This window comes from Protopterus annectens, chromosome 4.part0, assembly GCF_019279795.1.
Source record: "Protopterus annectens isolate FY-2018-M chromosome 4.part0, PAN1.0, whole genome shotgun sequence".
Taxonomy (NCBI): Eukaryota; Metazoa; Chordata; order Ceratodontiformes; family Protopteridae; genus Protopterus; species Protopterus annectens.
In genome coordinates, this window is record NC_056733.1 from 1,053,296,568 (window position 1) to 1,053,315,471 (window position 18,904).

The 18,904-nt window shown below is 38.6% G+C and overlaps 1 protein-coding gene across 1 annotated transcript in view; it reads left to right on the top strand.

Moving 5' to 3' along the window:
* Positions 1–18,904, top strand: part of SPOCK1 (SPARC (osteonectin), cwcv and kazal like domains proteoglycan 1) — a 2,429,073-nt gene that overhangs the window by 2,304,435 nt on the left and 105,734 nt on the right. The window contains exon 8 of the mRNA XM_044069840.1: positions 675–737. Within this exon, the coding sequence (XP_043925775.1) occupies positions 675–737 (63 nt within the window). The remainder of the gene's footprint in view (positions 1–674; positions 738–18,904) is intronic.

The following is an 18,904-nucleotide window of genomic DNA, read 5'->3' on the forward strand; positions in this document are numbered from 1 at the left end:
TCTAACCAGTAAAGTAGAATTTGTCTGTAAGGACTATTATTTAAGAAAAGATTGCAATAAAGGACATGCCATTTCTTTGTGTTACATATCAGGTGAACAGAGGGAGTTTATCGCCCAATACAAAATGCATGGCATTGATTTACTAAGTAAATCTTGTTATTTGAAGCAATAAGGAATGAATGTATTTAAAGAATGATTACTTTTCTGCTTAGGGCACGTTTATTTTTAAAACGTGCTGTCTCTGCTTAGAGCCAGGAGAGGTCAAAGAACAATGGGTCGGGGACAGAATTCTGCTGCTCAAAGAAAGGTGTCGCAAAGCCTAAATAAGGTAAAAGACTAAAACACGTTCTTTTGAGCATAAAGATACCAAACAAAAAATATATGCTGAATTGCACCAGACTATATATATGGCTACGTGTGTGTCATACACTTTCACAGCTATAATACAATAATCTAGCATGGTCGAATTACTTTGCACCTGTGTCATAAAGCAATTTGATTAAACTGCTTGCTTTCCTAACACTTTCCCTTCCCGCTCACAAATTACAATAAACTTTTGCTGAAATGTTTTTTTTTTTAAATGACATTTGCTATACACAAAATTTATGTAAACACCGCACTGCAGGCTTTCTTGGATATGACAAAATTGTGACTGCAATTTCCTTATGTTCCAGGTCTACCTTGTTTGCTGGAAATGAACAGGATTCAGAAATTAAGCAAAGGAAAGGGTATCTTAGGTAAGATGATTACATGTATCACTGCTGATTCAATGTGTGTGTGTGTGTGTGTGTGTGTGTGTGTGTGTGTGTGTGTGTGTGTGTGTGTGTGTGTGTGTGTGTCTTAAAGAGTATTTACATGAAGCCTTTCTTTAAAATATGTAAAACTATCTTGTTTGTAAGTATATATGGCAAATTGTTTTAGTTTTTTACATATTTGATAAATTATTTGTTCATTTATGTACTTATTTATTTGTTTTTTTTTTTCATCCAGAACCCTTATTCCTTCAAGCTGTACCTCCCTACCCAATAAGCTCCACCTTCTGAATGAGGGTTCAATGTATTTGGTTCAAACTTCCCCCAGAAGAGATGTGAGCTACGTATTGGGAGTCCTCCCTTCATCTAAGGGGACTGGGGATTTTTGCTTGCCTATGTCCTTCCCTACTTGCCTAGCACACAAGCTATGACTGGCTATGCTTGACAAAATTATGACATGCTCACCCCACCCTCGGCTCTAAGGGTGTGCACTGATCCATCTATCCTGTCCTACCTAACCTAACACCCAACCTCCCTGAGCTCCAGATGTCACAGCCCTCCCCTGGCCCTAAGGATGTGCACTGATCCATTTATCCTGCCTTGCCTAGCCTAATGCCCGAGCTCCCTGAGGTCCAGATGTCACAGCCCTCCCCCGGCCCTAAGGATGTGCACAGATTCATTTATCCTGCCTTGCCTAGCCTAATGCCTGACCTCCCTGAGCTCCTGATGTTGCTAGAGCTCAGCTGGAGAGACACCAGTACATACCCTCCTGTCCAGGATAGGAATGCCCCATACTCCCTGTCACTTCCATAAAACTCCTGAACCACTAATCAAATTCGGGTCACCTAGGTCATAATAAGGGCTTTATCCCTGTATGCCACCCAAGTGGCTCTGTTTATTTCTTTATTTTAAGGTTTGTGACGGGTTACTCTGATTCTGCTGAGCTTGTTATGTTTTATCAGTAGGGAGCTGTGGTAGAATTTTTGTCAAAGGGTGAAATATGTTTTTGACACTGAAGGAAATGCCGTCTCTTTATCTCCTGAATGTGTCTCTGTATGGAAACTACTGCACTGACACAATGTGATGATAAGTGCTAGGAAGCTGAAGTGTTTATAGCTTTGGTTTTGCTTCAAGGTAATCAGCCACTCTGCATACAACTGACTTTATTAGAATCAGAGAGGATGAGGAAGGAAGCAGCACTATAGCGTATGGAAGCCTGGTATGTCGCAGGCAGTGAATGCTGTGACCATTGCAGATCAAGCTTCCCAGAGCAGGACTGATAGAACTGTATTTAACCAAAACAAATCTGCTGAGGGCTGATAATTTAGCGAAGAATGCTTACACTGATATGGACAGCACAATGGAGGCTCCTTGGTATAACAGACAATGGAGGGTTACTTTCCCTGCTAACTGTACATGAGGAGCCTGAAACATTGCTTGGATGGGAGCGTCTGGAAATACGTAGGTGGTTTGCAGTATTCTCTGTAACACACATGCAAATGTACATAACATCTACTGAGATATTTACTGATACTGCCTGTAACACATGTGCAAATGTACATAACATCTACTGAGATATTTACTGATACTGCAACTTCAGAAAAGGATGAGGGACAGAGATGTAAGAAGACACTGTCTTACTAAGAACACTTTCTCATCTTTGTACCTAAATTTTACCAGAAAGTAACCTTTAGCTATTTTTCTGTCTCAGTGGCACTGAGAAATGCAGCCCTGGCTCAAGTCCAGATGGCCCAAGGTGGAGTAAGCAGCTTGGACACTGGATGAGCTGGTTAGGGGAAGGTGGGAATGTGGGTTTTATTTTGGCTAGTCCATTCTGTGGAAATGGAAAGCATCTGGTCCACAGTGTTGTTGGTACCTTCCAGAGAAGGGTCAGGACATGGAGCATACAGCCTGTGGATGTGTTTTTCACTGTACCAAGATGTGTTTACAAAGTAGCCTTTGTGTTGCATACATGGGAATGCACATACTTATAGAGTAAGTTATAGCAGGTCCTTGCATATGAAACTATTTATGTCAGGCACCACAGGAGGGATTACAGCCATATTGGAAAGCCGAGATGGATTTGGATGACAGCAACCTGCAAATGGATCTTCCTGTGTTGGGAACAATTAGGACCGCTGATAATGGGAGGGGTGATGGATGACAGAAGAGGAAAAAGAACCTACAAAAAAAAAAAATTGCATCTGTGTTTTTATCACATTGTAAAAATGCCCTGATACAGTGTCTCATGCTCTGTGTGTGGTTAATTTTATAAGCAGAAAACTGGATAACCATTCATATTCCAAAATGTGCTACTGTCAATCCTGGAATAACAACAATGAATGATTGAAAATGTGAGTTTAAGATATACCATGTCAATGATTGCCAAATCTAAGACTATTATCTTTTATTCAAGATATGGTGATCCCTTTGCTATAATTATTTATATATATATATATATGTGTGTGTGTGTGTGTGTATATAGGGTCTGTATTATTTCTTCGACAGCTTAGGCTGTCGAATGCTTAATGATCAACACCTAAGTGTCGAAGTTTCAAAATTGCGAATGGCCATATACGCAAAATCTTTCCTCAAGAAAGAATTCACTAGGCCATCCGGAAATAAAATTAACTTTTCAACCTAAATTTAGAGGGGGCTTCACCCCCCCCACTCCCCTCCCGACGTGGGTGGTTTTGCCCCCCTAACTAAATATACCAACTCCAAGATCGCTCTACATTGGGGAAAGGGCAAATCCCAGATAATGGCCAAGTGAATTATTTCCCGAGGAAAGAATTTGCTTATATAGCCATTCGTGATTTTGAAACTTCGATGCTTAGGTGTCGACCATCGAGCATTCGACAACCTAAGCTGTCAAAAAAATAATATAGACCAATCTATATATGTACAAATATATATATAATATATATAAATGTATACATATATGTACAAATATATATATATATATATATATATATATATATATATATATATATATATATATATAAATGTATACATAGTTGAATAGTAATAATGGTGAATAATGATGGAAATGAGGGTTCTCTACATGGTCACTGTGTTTATGGTGCATGACAGTGTTAGAAGCTCATTGTTATGTGGCACTTTTGGAGCAGAAAAGACACCTAAAGATTAAGAAACCACAACTGCAGTAATTTGGACATATTATGAATTATAATCTCTGTGTAGTCCCATGCACAATCCAGTGGAAAGAGGACCCAGGGAAGTCCATCGACATTACTGGAGTAATTATATCTCTTAGATGGCCCATAAATGCTTGGAAATTTCTCACGATAGGCCAGAATCTGTAACTTGGAAAAGGAAAGAAAAGTGTTGCCTAATGCACGTAGTCTGCTGCGAATGTTATAATCATCAAGAGCAGCACTAGGAAAGGAAAGTATATAGACCTATAATATTTGATTTATTTTAGGGATTCATATGAGATTTCAGATAAAATCATTTAGAGACATGGTTTACAAACATGATAAGAGTGACATCTGGGTTTCCATCTTTTCAGATGCCCAAACTGGGAAATTCCTTATAGAAATGTGAGGTTTTACAGAACAAACTATGCCTGCAATCAATGTAAAGGAATGAAGTTCTCTTTTTTGCCATAATAAAAGCTTGTTCTTGTAAAATTTCAGTTGTTTCTATTGTTTCATATAGTATTAAGGTGTTTCAGATACAAAATAATTGTTTATGTGACTATTCCAGGAAACCTAGGAAATATTATTTATCCTAAAATCTCAGCCCATTTGTTGTTTTTCATGTTTTTTCACAGCACACAACTTCCCACATAGAGAATGCCCTGTTCAAAGTGGGACAGATGACAACACTATTTTGCATATATATATATATGTTAAACCCAGTTGCATGTCTGATGACTTTATATTATGAAACGTTGCTCTTTAAGGATGGTGTGTGTAGGATGCTAAGACTGAACAGAAATAAAGTAGATGTTGCCTTCCACAACGAAAGTAATAAGGTTTCTCACCAAAAAATTACAGGTTACACAAAACAAGTCTTACACAGAACGACTGAAAGTCCTGTCACTGTATTTTATCTCCTACAGGTTGCTAAAGGGTGACCTGTGCCTTGCTTACAGGGCAGTCTCTGACCCATTCCTGATGGTAATGCTACAAATTCGTAAATCAAACTGCAGAAGGGTCACTCACTCCAGGGATCCTAACCTAGCCTCTGATGTGAACAGATCATGCTGGAGAGATAAATACATCTCCCAGAGATTGCCACTTCTCTTGAACAAGCTTCTAATTCACGTGAAACAGAGCCCCTACCTGACCCTTTTCAAATGCAAGCAAGATCAATGGATAAGTGAATGCAAATTCATTCCTGGGGTGGTACCCATATCCCCCCTGGACAGATGAAGTCAGTATTAACAACAATAGACCCTTACCTCTGTGAACTTCACTCACCTAACCACCGACAATTTGGGCAACTTGGGATAAATATGGCTAGACTTGTAAGGACTCTAGGGCCGTTAGCCTAGTAACCTTCTACGAAACTATGAACCTATAAAACTAAAATGCATGACTGAAAACACACAGAACACTATGACAGTGGCTAATGAAGGTGGTTTAGCTGTTGATAAAAAGCATTTCATATGGGATAAATTTTTTTTTAAAAAGGAGAGAGTACTTAGTGTTTCTCAGACATGGAAAGCTGGATGAATTTTAAAGTTTGAACTTGTTTAGGGCATAATTAAAACTGAGAAGTGCTCTGCTGTTCAACTGATAGAAAACACCAGAACACAGAGGTTAAGTGATATTATTGATCAGGATAGGGTTTACTTACATGGGTACCCAGCTTTTAGACTAACAGGCGGCCTTCATCAAGGGGTAAAAATTAGGAAGTAAGTCCTGCAGATCACTTAAAGTTCAAAAGTATGGAAGAAAGAAAATGTGCAATAGATGATTGTTTAGAGGTGGAATGAGTTTCATATAATATAATATCTTATTTGTAATACCACAGGCTGAACTGGAAATTGGCCTACTGCTACCAATAGTCTATCCCACCAAACAAATTGTAATTAATTAATTATAATTTAAAACAAAATGTATTGAAAGAACAGACACTACTACATAAAACAGTAAACTCTTTCATTGACTCAAAGATTTAATCAGATTAATATTACATAAAATTACCAGCATTTAAATACCATTTAAAATCACTCACATGATTGAAACATCCGGTCCATATTCAACAGAAAATGTGTAAGAGATGATTGCTTAGGGGTGGAATAGATTACCAATAATATGTTAGTTGGTGATGTAATACCATAGGCTGAGCCGGAAATGTGTCCACTATTCTCAGTGCAATACCCCACAAACAAATTTAAATTAATTAAAACAGGTACAGTATGGGATATTTTCAAAAAGACAGACGGGTTACTTGAGGCAAAAATAGTTGGTTTAAATACAGAATAGGAATGGAGAAGCTATCATTATGGGATGCAGGCAATGTCTCAATACGTCTTGTTATGTTTTTGTAAAGCACATAAGTGCATTCAGTATCAGTAAATACAAATAAATGACCTGATTATGCTTGTGATGGTTCAGATAAGAATTCAGCTTGTGTGAAACATTACAGCTATGAACACGTACAATTACAAACATTTAAAACAATCATTCATAGAAAATGTAACACCCATGTTTTAATTCATCTAAAATTTTAAAGATGCATTTCTTTCAAAAATAGATTAAATTCATTTTGTAATCCCATCCATTAAAGCATTATATATCAGTATGAACAAATCTCATTTTGATCGCTTATATTTTATATACTAGACCACCAAGACAGCTGACATAGACACTCCATGTCCGCACTTTTAAGTATCTAGCAATAGAATTTGTATTAACCCCCCTCCCCCGTGTACAACACAAAAATGGTCAGATACCTTTCTAGTAGCTTCACTTATACAAAGTACCACAGAGATGCCAAAGACAATTTACAAAAAAAGTTACTTTTACACATCAAGCAGTGTTTCAGTTATAATTTTATACCATTAGAATATGTGAAAAAAGCAGAAGTAGATAAAACATTCATATCATGTGGGAAATGTTAATATTAAAAGCAAACTATGGTCAAGAAAACAGACTAGCATTTCCTTAGAGAAATTCAGTGAAAAGGCCTATGATCATTTGTTCACAAAGCCCTACCATATGGTATGATAATGAATATGCCTGGTGATATTGGATAATACAGGACTAGAAAAATGGTTAGGTAAGACAATGTATTTTATTTGCAGGCTTGCAGGAAAACAGTCACCTTTCTACTTAGAATAATACTCCGGTTGAATAACAAAGGTGACTGTTTTTCCGCATATAGTACACCTCACTGTTTTATAATCCTGCATCATACAGTGACCAGGCCTATCCATGTATATAACCTGTAGCAGAGCTTTCTGAAGATGTTGATTACCATGGCCATCTCTATGGAATTTTGATGAGGAAATGCTTGCTTGTTTCTCAAACTAGTCTTCTGTACTACAGTTTCTTTTTAAGGTCAGAAATTTCCCATATAATATGCATTTTTTATCTTTTTTTTCCTCCTACATAGCTGCCAGTTGTCAAGCTGGCCCTATATCCATCCAAAGCCACTCTACCTAATGTATGGGCACAGTAATGTGGCCGTAACATGTCAATCAAATGAAGGGGTATTACAAAAATGGTTGTGGTCCCTGCACATGTCCTTAATGTTATTGCAACTGGGTATTCAATGTGATGGTGGCATCAGAGCCTGCTTGCTGCTTCTTTGACTTATACCAACCTCAGTAGCCTGACGCCACCCTTGTAGGACAACACCTTCATCCACCTCTAGTCTCCACCCTTGTAGGACAACACCTTCATCCACCACCAGTCTCCACTGCCAACCTCACTAGCCTGATGCCACCCTTGTAGGACAACACCTTCATCCACCTCCAGTCTCCACTGCCAACCTCAGTAGCCTAATGCCACCCTTGTAGGACAGCACCTTCATCCACCTCCAGTCTCCACTGCCAACCTCAGTAGCCTGACACCACCCTTGTAGGACAACACCTTCATCCACCTCTAGTCTCCACCCTTGTAGGACAACACCTTCATCCACCACCAGTCTCCACTGCCAACCTCACTAGCCTGATGCCACCCTTGTAGGACAACACCTTCATCCACCTCCAGTCTCCACTGCCAACCTCAGTAGCCTAATGCCACCCTTGTAGGACAGCACCTTCATCCACCTCCAGTCTCCACTGCCAACCTCAGTAGCCTGACACCACCCTTGTAGGACAACACCTTCATCCACCTCCAGTCTCTACTGCCAACCTCAGTAGCTTGACACCACACTTGTAGGACAATACCTTCATCCACCTCCAGTCTCCACTGCCAACCTCAGTAGCCTGACACCACCCTTGTAGGACAACACCTTCATCCACCTCCAGTCTCCACTGCTAGCCACAGTAGCCTGAGACCACCCTTGTAGGACAACACCTTCATCCACCTCCAGTCTCCACTGCCAACCTCAGTAGCCTGATGCCACCATTGTAGGACAACACCCTGATCCACCTCCAGTCTCCACTGGAGATTGTCAGTAGACTGTGGATCCCAGGAGATATGCTGCTAATGTTCCACATATTGGAAGTAAGCAAGCTTCACCTCAAAATTCCTTTCTCTTCACAACTGGCACCATTCATAGATTTGTCAGGTTTTGTACCAAGTGAATGGAGAACAGCTTCAGTCATTCCTCTGCATGAAGAAGGACCTCTCACAGGCCCAGGCAATTACAGAACATTTGTATGCAAAACTATAGAAAGACTTATCATAGAATTACTCAACCATGGCATAGGAAACTTCTGACACACTGGACCTATCTCAGTTTGGCTTCATCGAAGGCTGGTCATTCTTATTCAACCTGTTGAATGTTTTTGAAAAGGTCACCAATATAATGGATGAAGGCAAAATGGTGCACACCACAAATCTCCAGTCAGACATGGTAGAAGACCTAAATAAACTGGGAATAAACCTCTGTGTCACCTGCTATATTGCCAACTAGCTCAAAGATAGGATGCAGGAAATCAAAATAGGGGAAGTTACCTACACAAAGAAACCAGTTACCGGTGCCCCCCCCCCCCCCCCCAGTGTTTTGTGCTGTGTTTTGCATCTACTTTTCTGAGTTATAAGCCAATACCAAAGGGCTCTGCCTGATTAAGTTTCAGATGACTGTAAGCTAAGAGCAGTCATTGAATCCACAAATGACCTTGCCATCCTGCAGGAGGGTGTGCCCCAAATAAATAACTGATTCCAAACTCGTGGACTGAAACTAAATTTCAAAAATGCTTTACTTTATCCTTTGAGAAGCCATCTATCTCGGGGAACTGCCACATTAATAATACATCCATGAAAGCTGATCCAATTGTTTGGGATTTGGGAGATTATGTAGACAGTGACTTAACTTTTGAATAACATGCATCCATTGTTGTAATGAAGTCCTTCTATATTGCACAGCTTATAAACAAAGGGATTGTGTCTGGATCTAGGAATATCACTGTCCTCCTTTACTCAGCCCTCATTTGTCCAATCATTGAATATAATGCCCACTTTAGCACGTATCTGTCCGGACACATGCAACAACTGAGATGCCCACAGAGATATTCTTACTAAAAAGGATACAAGGCCTAAACAGCAGTCCTACATGAACCTACTCAAAGCCCTGTCACTATATTTGGTATCCTACAGACTGCTAAGAGATGACCTGTGTCTAGCACATGAGACAACTCCCAACCTAGTACTGATGGATTCACTGCACATCAGGAAATCATATGGCATCAGAAATACTCAGTCTAGGGATCTAAACCTCTTCTGCAACATCAGCAGAATGGTTTGAAGTGACAGGAATATCTAACAGAGGATATCACTCCTGTAGAACAACTCCCTGTCCACATAAAACAAAGCTCATCTCTATTGATATTCAAGTGCAATTTGTATCTATGGATGGGAAACAAAAGATTTACCCCTGGATGCCCTACTGCCCTACTAATGAAGAGAAGAAGCTCCTAAATGCTTTATCCCATGCAACCCCCCTTCAAATTATCTATGGTATGATCCCAGTTATTTTTACTGTGCATAATATACATTTATCGATCATCGCATGGGTAAGGCCAATCTGTAACCAAATGGAATAGGTTAATTTGAGCATAAAAAGGGAAATCAGCAAGGCATAAAATGGCCCTCAGGGGCAACTAACCTAGTACTTACCTATAAGCCTATGAACATAACATTCAGAACATAAAAATAAAACTAGGTTTTAACACCAACAGATAATCCACTCAAATAGCAAAATGCAGTGCACCTCTGTACTGGAATTATTAATATAGGGTTAAGGATCTTAGCTAAAGCAGATACAGACTGTTAAACTGAATTTAAAATCATATCAAGAAATAAAATAGTCACAGCTAATCTGTTTTTATGTATGTGATGTAACTATTACAATGCAGCAGTAATTTAAAAGTACACAGCAAATAGCAGCTTTGGAATTCTCTGACCCCTACCTCAGAGCTGTTTGGCCTGGAACTACCTTAAAGTTAACACTAGCCCTGAACTAGCCTGACATATACTCAGTACATAAGATTGAAGCTATGGTTTAATACCAACAGTTAGACCACTTAAATAGCAAAATAAATTGCAGCTATGTACTGGAATTACTATCATAAGCTTAAAGACCTTAGCTAAAGAAGATACAGACTGTTAAAATAAATTAAAGTAAAAAACAAATAAAGAAATGAAAAATCTTATTGGTCCTTCTGTATGCATGCATTTATGTTAACCTACATAAAAAAAAAAAAAAAAAAAGAACACAGAACTGGCTCCGTCAATACCTCAGTTACTATTCAAACCAATAAAATCTGGGTTGCGGGTGGGACTTCTTCCCTCTGCGTCTAATGTCCACATAATACAAATTTACAAATTGCAGGTGAGTAGGTACTTGCTACAGGCAATATCAACTCTCCCATCACTGATTTAGTATGATTAATAGTAATACATTCGTGATCCATCTGTCCTGACAGTTCAAAACCTAACCAAACTACCCTCTTTATCTATTTATGCATTTATTTGTTGTTATGGTGGTGGTGGTGGTAGTGCTGGGACGTCAGGGAATTACTTTGAACCCATCTTTAAGGAAAAAGAGCTAGGAATTCTCTATTCATTTATTTGGTATGTGAGTCTGGCATTGCATTGGGTAAACAAGCGCTGCTTTCAGGAGTCCATTAAGGCTCTTGGTCTTGCTGACAGATGCAGATGCATGCTTCCATGTTGTATTAAAAGGAGTTATGAGATACCTGGTGGGGGTTATAAAAAAGGATTGCAGACTTATATGATTAAATGCAAATGCAGATCAATCCAAGGACTAACAGGACAATGAAAGCACCTTATGTTAGTGGGTACTTTATTCAGCAGAGCAGAGTATTAAAATCTTAGACCCAAAGATCAGGATGAAGATGAAGGAGTTAACAACTAGAATGAGAGATATGATAGGACAAGTGTAGGGTGAAATGTCTGGAACAATGAGATTATGTCCAAAAGGGAAAGGATGGTTTGCTTTTAATCAATAGTAGCTTGCTGAGAATTTGGAGATTTGCTCATTTCAGACAGGTTTATCAGATGCACCAGTCTTAACAAAGTGAGATATGCTTATGTATATAAAAAAACTCCACTCCCTAGAAGCTCTCTTTACCCTAGAGAATGCTGATGTCTGTGAGGACACTGAGACATGGTTTAAAGCCATGGAGAGCACACCAGCAGTGCAAGGTTATAATGCCTTCCACACATTTAGGCCAGCTACTTCACAGGATGGGACTAAAGGTAGAGGTGTCTCTATTTACATCAAAAATAAATATACTTCAAGACTGGTCAAACAGGCAAATACACTTGAGGTGCTCCATGTTCAAACCACCATGAGTAAAATGAAATACCTCTTCCTTGCAAGCTATAGGGCCCCTCTATGACCGAGAAAACCCATACCATGTATTTAAACTTATTAGAAACACTAACCATCCAACCCAACACCAAATTCATGGGTGACATTAATTACCCCACTATTAACTGGGAATCCTATATGACACCAAACGTGCATGCGCAGAGATTCCTGGATTTTGTAAACACAGACTCCCTGGACTAGATAGTCAATACACCAACAACAGGTGCAACCATACTGGATCTGGTCCTCAATAATATGGGAGAGTGCTGCACACCCCCTACTGTAATCCCTTCCCTGGTAAGGTCAGACCACAAAATGGTCTCCTTTGAAGTAAACGTAAAACCTGAACCCCAAGCTAAACCTGGAATATTCAGGAATTATTCTAAGGTTAATTTCCTGGTATTAAGTGAGAACCTGACAAAATTGCAAGCCTCTATAAACCCTGAGAACACTTCTGACTATGCAGAACTGTTCACAGAAACCCTGTACAAGCATGTTAATAGTACCCACCAGGAAGAAGTACAGAACTAACTCAAAAAACAAATCACCCTAGTGGAATCACAAAATCAATTGTCTGTATAACAGAAGGAAGAAGATCATGGCAAAATTAGGAGGTGCAGCACTCAGTGAAATAAAAGCACTCTCGTCAAACTAAACAAACAACTCAGGACTAATAAAGTCTACCAAAGCCAAATTTGAGGTAAGTTTGGCTGCCCAGGCCAAGGACAACCACAAAGCAACCTCAAACGCAATACACAACTGTGTGCAGAGCTCATTGTAAATAGAGCCACCTATACTGAGCCAGAAAATATAGCAAACCTCCTGGCTGATAAATTCAGCTCCAACTTTACTCCTCTCTCCCCCTCAACCTTCCCTCAGGAAATATCATCAAATATAACTCCCCCCTACTATCACTAGGGAACAGGTCCTTAATGCTCTCTCTAAGACCAGGAGCACTGCATCAGTGGGCCCAGACAATATCCCATGATTTCTTTTAAATACCATGAAACATGACATATCAGGGCCTCTGGAATTACTATTTAACTGCAGCCTCCAAACAGGCTTTGTGCCTCATGAATAGATAAAGGCAACAGTCATCCCAATGCACAAAAGTGGGCCATCTACAGACCCTGGAAACTACAGACCCATAAGTCTTCCTAGTCTTATATGTATGGCCATGGAAAGAATTGTCATGGAGATGATCAACAGAGGTAGATATGTGTGGAGTCCCACAATTGCGGATCTATACATGTAATCAATTTCAATGAGGCCCATCCCTTCTTTGGAACCGAGAATATATATTGGTATGCACTGATTTTTATAAATCATTTGGTGAGCATGAAGCATCCTTCTTGTTTTCCTGTCTAATCTATCCAAAAGGTTTTGGGGTCAGTCAGTCACTCCAAAACTGTAAGTTAGGACAGGAAGAGCAAACTGGATTTTGTTCCTAGATGTCAATGCTGTTTTCAGAATTAATTTAAGTCTTCTAAAGTATTCCTTACTAAGTTTTATTCACATTTGTTCATGTTTTATTGTTGATCCTTCATCAATTCCCAAATATTTATACACTCCCGCCGGTTGTTTTATATCACATTCTTGTTATAAACTGATGTTTTCCTGGTATTACAGTTTTCCTGCTTTAAATGTTGCTTTTGCACACTTATCAAGACAAAATGACATTCTTATATCATCTGAAAAAGTTTTGACAACCTGCAGCTGTGCTTTCAGCTCCTCATCTGATGAGCTATACAGTTTTAAATCATCAAGAAAGAGAAGATGAGATGTCTTTGCACTTTGTTGTTTTCTAGGAGCCAAATTGTAGCCATGACCTAAGCTGTTAAGTAAAAAGCTTAATGGATTAATGGCAAGGCATAATAGCGATAGTGAGATAGAGTCACCCTGGAATATCCCTCTTTGAATTTTTATCCCTGGGATAATAATCTGTCCTTTATCATGGATTAATTACAAAGTGATTTGCCACTGTTTCATGATTATGTAATGTAGTCTATAAGTGTAAGGTATATCTTATACATTTTTAGCACTCTTTTATCCATGAATGTGGGATGCTTTTTTATAGTTGATCCATGCCATACTTAAATTCTTTCCCATTTTACAGTTCTCCAGTATGACTTTATTTAACAACAAATGATCCTTTGTTCCACATGACTTTCTTTTATTGCCCTTTTGTTCTACTGCCATAATTGAGTTTTCTTCTAAATGACTATAGCCTCTGTCAGCATCAATTCCCATCTATAGTTCATACATCATCGGAAGACAAGTTATTGGTCTATAAGTTTTGGGGTAACTTGCAGGTTCACTCTTAAGTAGGAGCATTGTTTTGCCTTTTGTTAGCCAGGTTGCTGTCTGTTCAGGCTGTGAATATAAATAGTTCTTATTCATAGCGAAATCTTCTTGCAAAGGTCTTAATGCTTTTAACAAAAAGTTAGGTACTCCATCTGGGCCTGAGTTTTCCATTTAGAGGCTTTTCTTAACTTTGTTTCAATCTCTGTGGCTGTTTCTTCATCCTATTTCATATCTTGCACCTTTAAACTTTTTATTCTTTCTTTTACTTTTTCTATCCATTTAGTAACTTTGTCCTGTTGCACAGGATCTTCATAGATACATCTCCAAAATGTATCTATTTCCTCTTTTTTGGTAATCTTTCAATTCCTTTTACCTTGTTTCCCAAATTCTCTATAAAACTTTTTTGGATCATCAATAAATTGCTTATTTTGTACTTTTCCTTTATATTTATCTGTGGATCTTCTAAGTTTTTCCACCTGTGCTGAAATTTTTAGTTTGTTATTTGCAATAGTGCATGATAGATCCTAGTCTGTTGTAAAATTGCACATTGCTTTTATCACATCTATCTTTCTTAGTATTTTTGTTGATCTATTCTCTCTTCTATAGTCTTCTAACAGTGACACTTCTTGTCTTAATTGCTTTATAATTTTCTCTATTCGATATTCCCATGATGGTATTCAGTTTCTCCCCTTCCTTTCCCTCACTACCCTGTATTCTTGTGGTAGAACTTTATCAATTATTAATTTAGCTGCACAGTAATATATCCTGTTTACTTCTGTTATATCGCATGGATCTGTATGGACAATCCTAATTACGACATTCATTTGTTTTATCAGACATCTGACTTTTTGGGTTTTATTGACCTTTTGTAGTCTATTTCTGTCATTAATAATAATATATCTATCCATTTCTATTAAATCAAGCAAATCTTCTCTTAGCTCATTTTCTTCCAAACTGAGGGCATGTCTCTTGTTTTCCATTTCCTGTGGGCATTCTATAGAAAGTTCTATAGCTTCTTCCTGTGGCATCTTCTCTTCAATTTCATCCTGTGCCATCTGTTGCTCTGTCATATGGGAACTCATTGGCCTATCACTCCTCAACATTGACTGAATGAGAGTTTCCACAGTTTCCTGTTCCTTTCCTTGCTGTCTAGCTTCAAGTGAACATTTATACTGGTTTCCTAAAATATCTTAATATGGCACCTGACCAATTGCTTCCTGTTCCACTGGTTTCCCCTTAATTTGGATACCCATTGCTCTATCCTGTTGTGGTGCTTTCTGCATTCAGTTTTCTACATGACTCAATGTGCTCCAGAGTGTTTACATTGATGAAGTCTAAAAACCTCTGAGCAAGTGATTTATGAGTCAGATAAGTCTCCCAGTTTATGGAGGGGTAGTTAGTCATCCATAAGTATGGTGTTATGCTGAATGTTAAGAGATTCCAGTAGGTTTATGTAGGAGGTGTGGTTTATCAGACTCATGTGTGGGGATCTGTCTCAAGGATATGATAGTGGTTCACACTTATGGTTAGCCGGGCATGGAGCAGCTCAAGCGAGTCACGTTGTTGGACATGTCTATCAGTGTACTTGTCGTTTATGAAAATCGAGACACACCCCCCTTTGTTTTATCCTGAATTGAGGGGGATTGAAATGTATGAATGTGGTCTTTGATAGCTAGGGTGCTATCCATGGTTCTGAACTATGTTTCCACGACTGCACGCATGTCTGCATTCTCCAGGGTGAGAGTGCTTCCAGGGAGCACAGCTTTTTTATTTAAACTCCAAGCACTGAGCTGCAGTACCATTAGGTGGTTGTGAATGATTGTTGTTTTGTTGAAGTGTTTAACAGCTTGGCACGACCTAAAATTCATCAGGTTGGGAGGGTGGCCTAATGGTTAAGGTGTTTGCCTTACAAACACAAGGTGCAGGGTTTGAGTCTCACAAGGGATAATTAGCTTGGCTTAAAATGGCTCGTAAGAGCAGTTAGCTTAGTACTAACCTATGAACCTAAAAAAGGCACTTTGGGGATAATTAAAGTTTTTGACAGTACCAGAACCCAAGTTGTGAAAAGTGCGAACGACCTCTGACAAAGTTTCATGGTTTGTCAGTCTTGTCTTCCTAGGCTGACAGATATTGGATCCCCTTGTTGTGACATCAGAAACTAAGGCAATTTTTGAAGTCAATCATTTTTTTGCTAGTACTGTGACATCATCATTGATGAAGGAAGAATGCCACTCAAGGCTAGATTCATACCTACCTGGGACACACTCAATGAGCTCCATCATGTCTCTCTTCATATAGTCCAATGAGGTATGTTTTAGGTCATTTACTCCCACATGGACTATGACTGTGTCATACTGGTACTTGTAGTTTAAAAACCTAAGTGTGTGTGTGATCTGGTGTTTCCTTGCACCAGACAGATAGTTCACTGGGATCGTCTCCTTTGGTAGCCTGGTAAGGGAGACTTCAGTATGTCTTACAATGGAATCCCCAATGACTAGAATGCTTGGCTGAGTGAGCCTGGTAAGGGAGACTTCAGTATGTCTTACAATGGAATCCCCAATGACTAGAATGCTTGGCTGCGTGCGCCTGGTAAGGGAGACTTCAGTATGTCTTACAATGGAATCCCCAGTGACTAGAATGCTTGGCTGTGTGAGCCTGGTAAGGGAGACATCAGTATGTCTTACAATGGAATCCCCAATGAGTAGACTGCTTGGCTGCATGGTGTATTTCATTATGGGACTGGAAACAGGGCTACTATAATTTTTACAGTTATGTGTTGTGTAAAGTGCTGTCTTTTTTGAGTGTGCATGGTGCCATTGACAGATGCTTTTAGGAAGTCTTGGAGGTTTGGGAAAATTACAGGTCAGTACCTCCGCATATGTGGGTCTGCTATTCTTTGCTTGTAATTATAACATTTATGAGATCTACTAGCAAATTAAGCAAATGGAACCTTGATTTAATTTGCATCTGAAGGTTGATGCCTTAGGAATGCATGCTTACTTGCACTGTTAGTATTGCAGCATGCATTCAAGTGATTTGTAGGCATGCATTCAAGTGATTTGTATGCAGAGAAAGCTCAAATCTTCCTGTAAAGCAACAGCACAATTTGCTGAAATTCTGTTGCAGATGCAAATGACTTACCTGAGTTTACATGATGTGCAAGTGGTGAACGACACAATTCATAGTTAGGTATGCAGTACTAAAGCTCATCATTTTGACACACAAGTTGTAGTTGGAGGAATACACAGAAATAACAGCTATGCAGAATGCAAAACTATCTATTCATTGTACTAATACGACAGAGTGATTAAGCAAGTGAGTTAGCAGAAAGAGCAGAAGATAAAAGTGTGCGTGATAAAATTAATAAATTACATTTCTCCACTGAAAATGGGCTCCTGACCCAGTGGACTTTCCTGGTCAACAAATGTCAATAAATAAAAAATAAATATTCATGTCATTCCATAGCAGGGCTCCATATTAAAACTGTAAGACTCATAATTCCAAGTCTCACAACTACAAAAAATAAACTGCGCTTAACAAAGGAAATAGGAAATCTCAAAACTTAGATTGTTTTCATGGGTAGTCAAGTATACTTCCTGATGTGAAGAAACATGCCTTCTACTTGTGAGTTCTAACTCCAGGATTGTAGAGAGATTAATCCACCTGTGAGTAAGGAGAATTCTCAGAGGTGATGTCACCTTACTCCTCTTAAGTATATACACATGTAGGGTGTGTGTTCATGTACATATGCACACGTATGTAGAGGAATACTGCATATAGTTTAATGTCTTTGATTGGCATGATGGTTGAAGGATCTGTGATATCAAAAATCCCTGAGTAGGAGAATATTCTCTTTCCACAGTGATTCTGCACTCTTGAAGTTAGCATATAGAATTATCAAGAGGGTGCATGGGGGCTTGACACCCTACAAATATTTATGTAATTTGTTTTTATTTTTGTTTGAATAATTGCAAACGCTGAGGTGCTTTCTCTAAGCATGGGTGGTAAAATGTTGACATTGGGTTTGTTGTCCATTTGAGATTCATACTTCTGAGATCAACATATGAGTTAGTTGATAAAAGTAAATAGACCCAGATATACATATATATGGTTTACTATCATAAGGTCAAGGATCAAAACAAAATCCTACTTAAATTATTAAAGCAAATAGATGAAACAGAATGTTGAGAATATCAGAATTTCTCAAACACATTTCCTTAAGCAAAGTCAACCCTTCTCAACATCTGTAGACTGCAGTGGAACACTGCATGCCACATGACAAAACTATTTAGCAGGGGGGGGGCAAGCCCTGCTGCACCCCCACCCCCACCCCTTGCACATTAAATATTCCAACTCCAAGATTGTGAGGAAAAGGCAAATTTCCTGATCCACACTATACTAAGATCTGTTATCATAAAGCCAAGAACATATGTGCGAATGCAAAAGCATTCACTAAACCAACACTCGTACAACTGAAGGTTCAACAACATGGGATCAGCCAGTCAAATTTTGAAATCCCGTGGTTGTGGAACCTTCAGTCGGAATTTTATATATATATATATATATATATATATATATATATATATATATATATATACATATTTATTTATTTATATTTATATAGACATAGCTGTATATGTTGTTTGTATATGTATATCAACATATATGACTGCTGGAACACTGTTTTACTGACATGTAGAAGAGTGGATACAGCATACTGAATCCCAGTTCATAGAACATCTGAAATGGGCTTTAATATGGGTGCATCAAGGAGGCAAGTCCATGTTTCATATATATGTATATATATATATATATATGTATATATATATATATATATATATATATATATATATATATATATATAT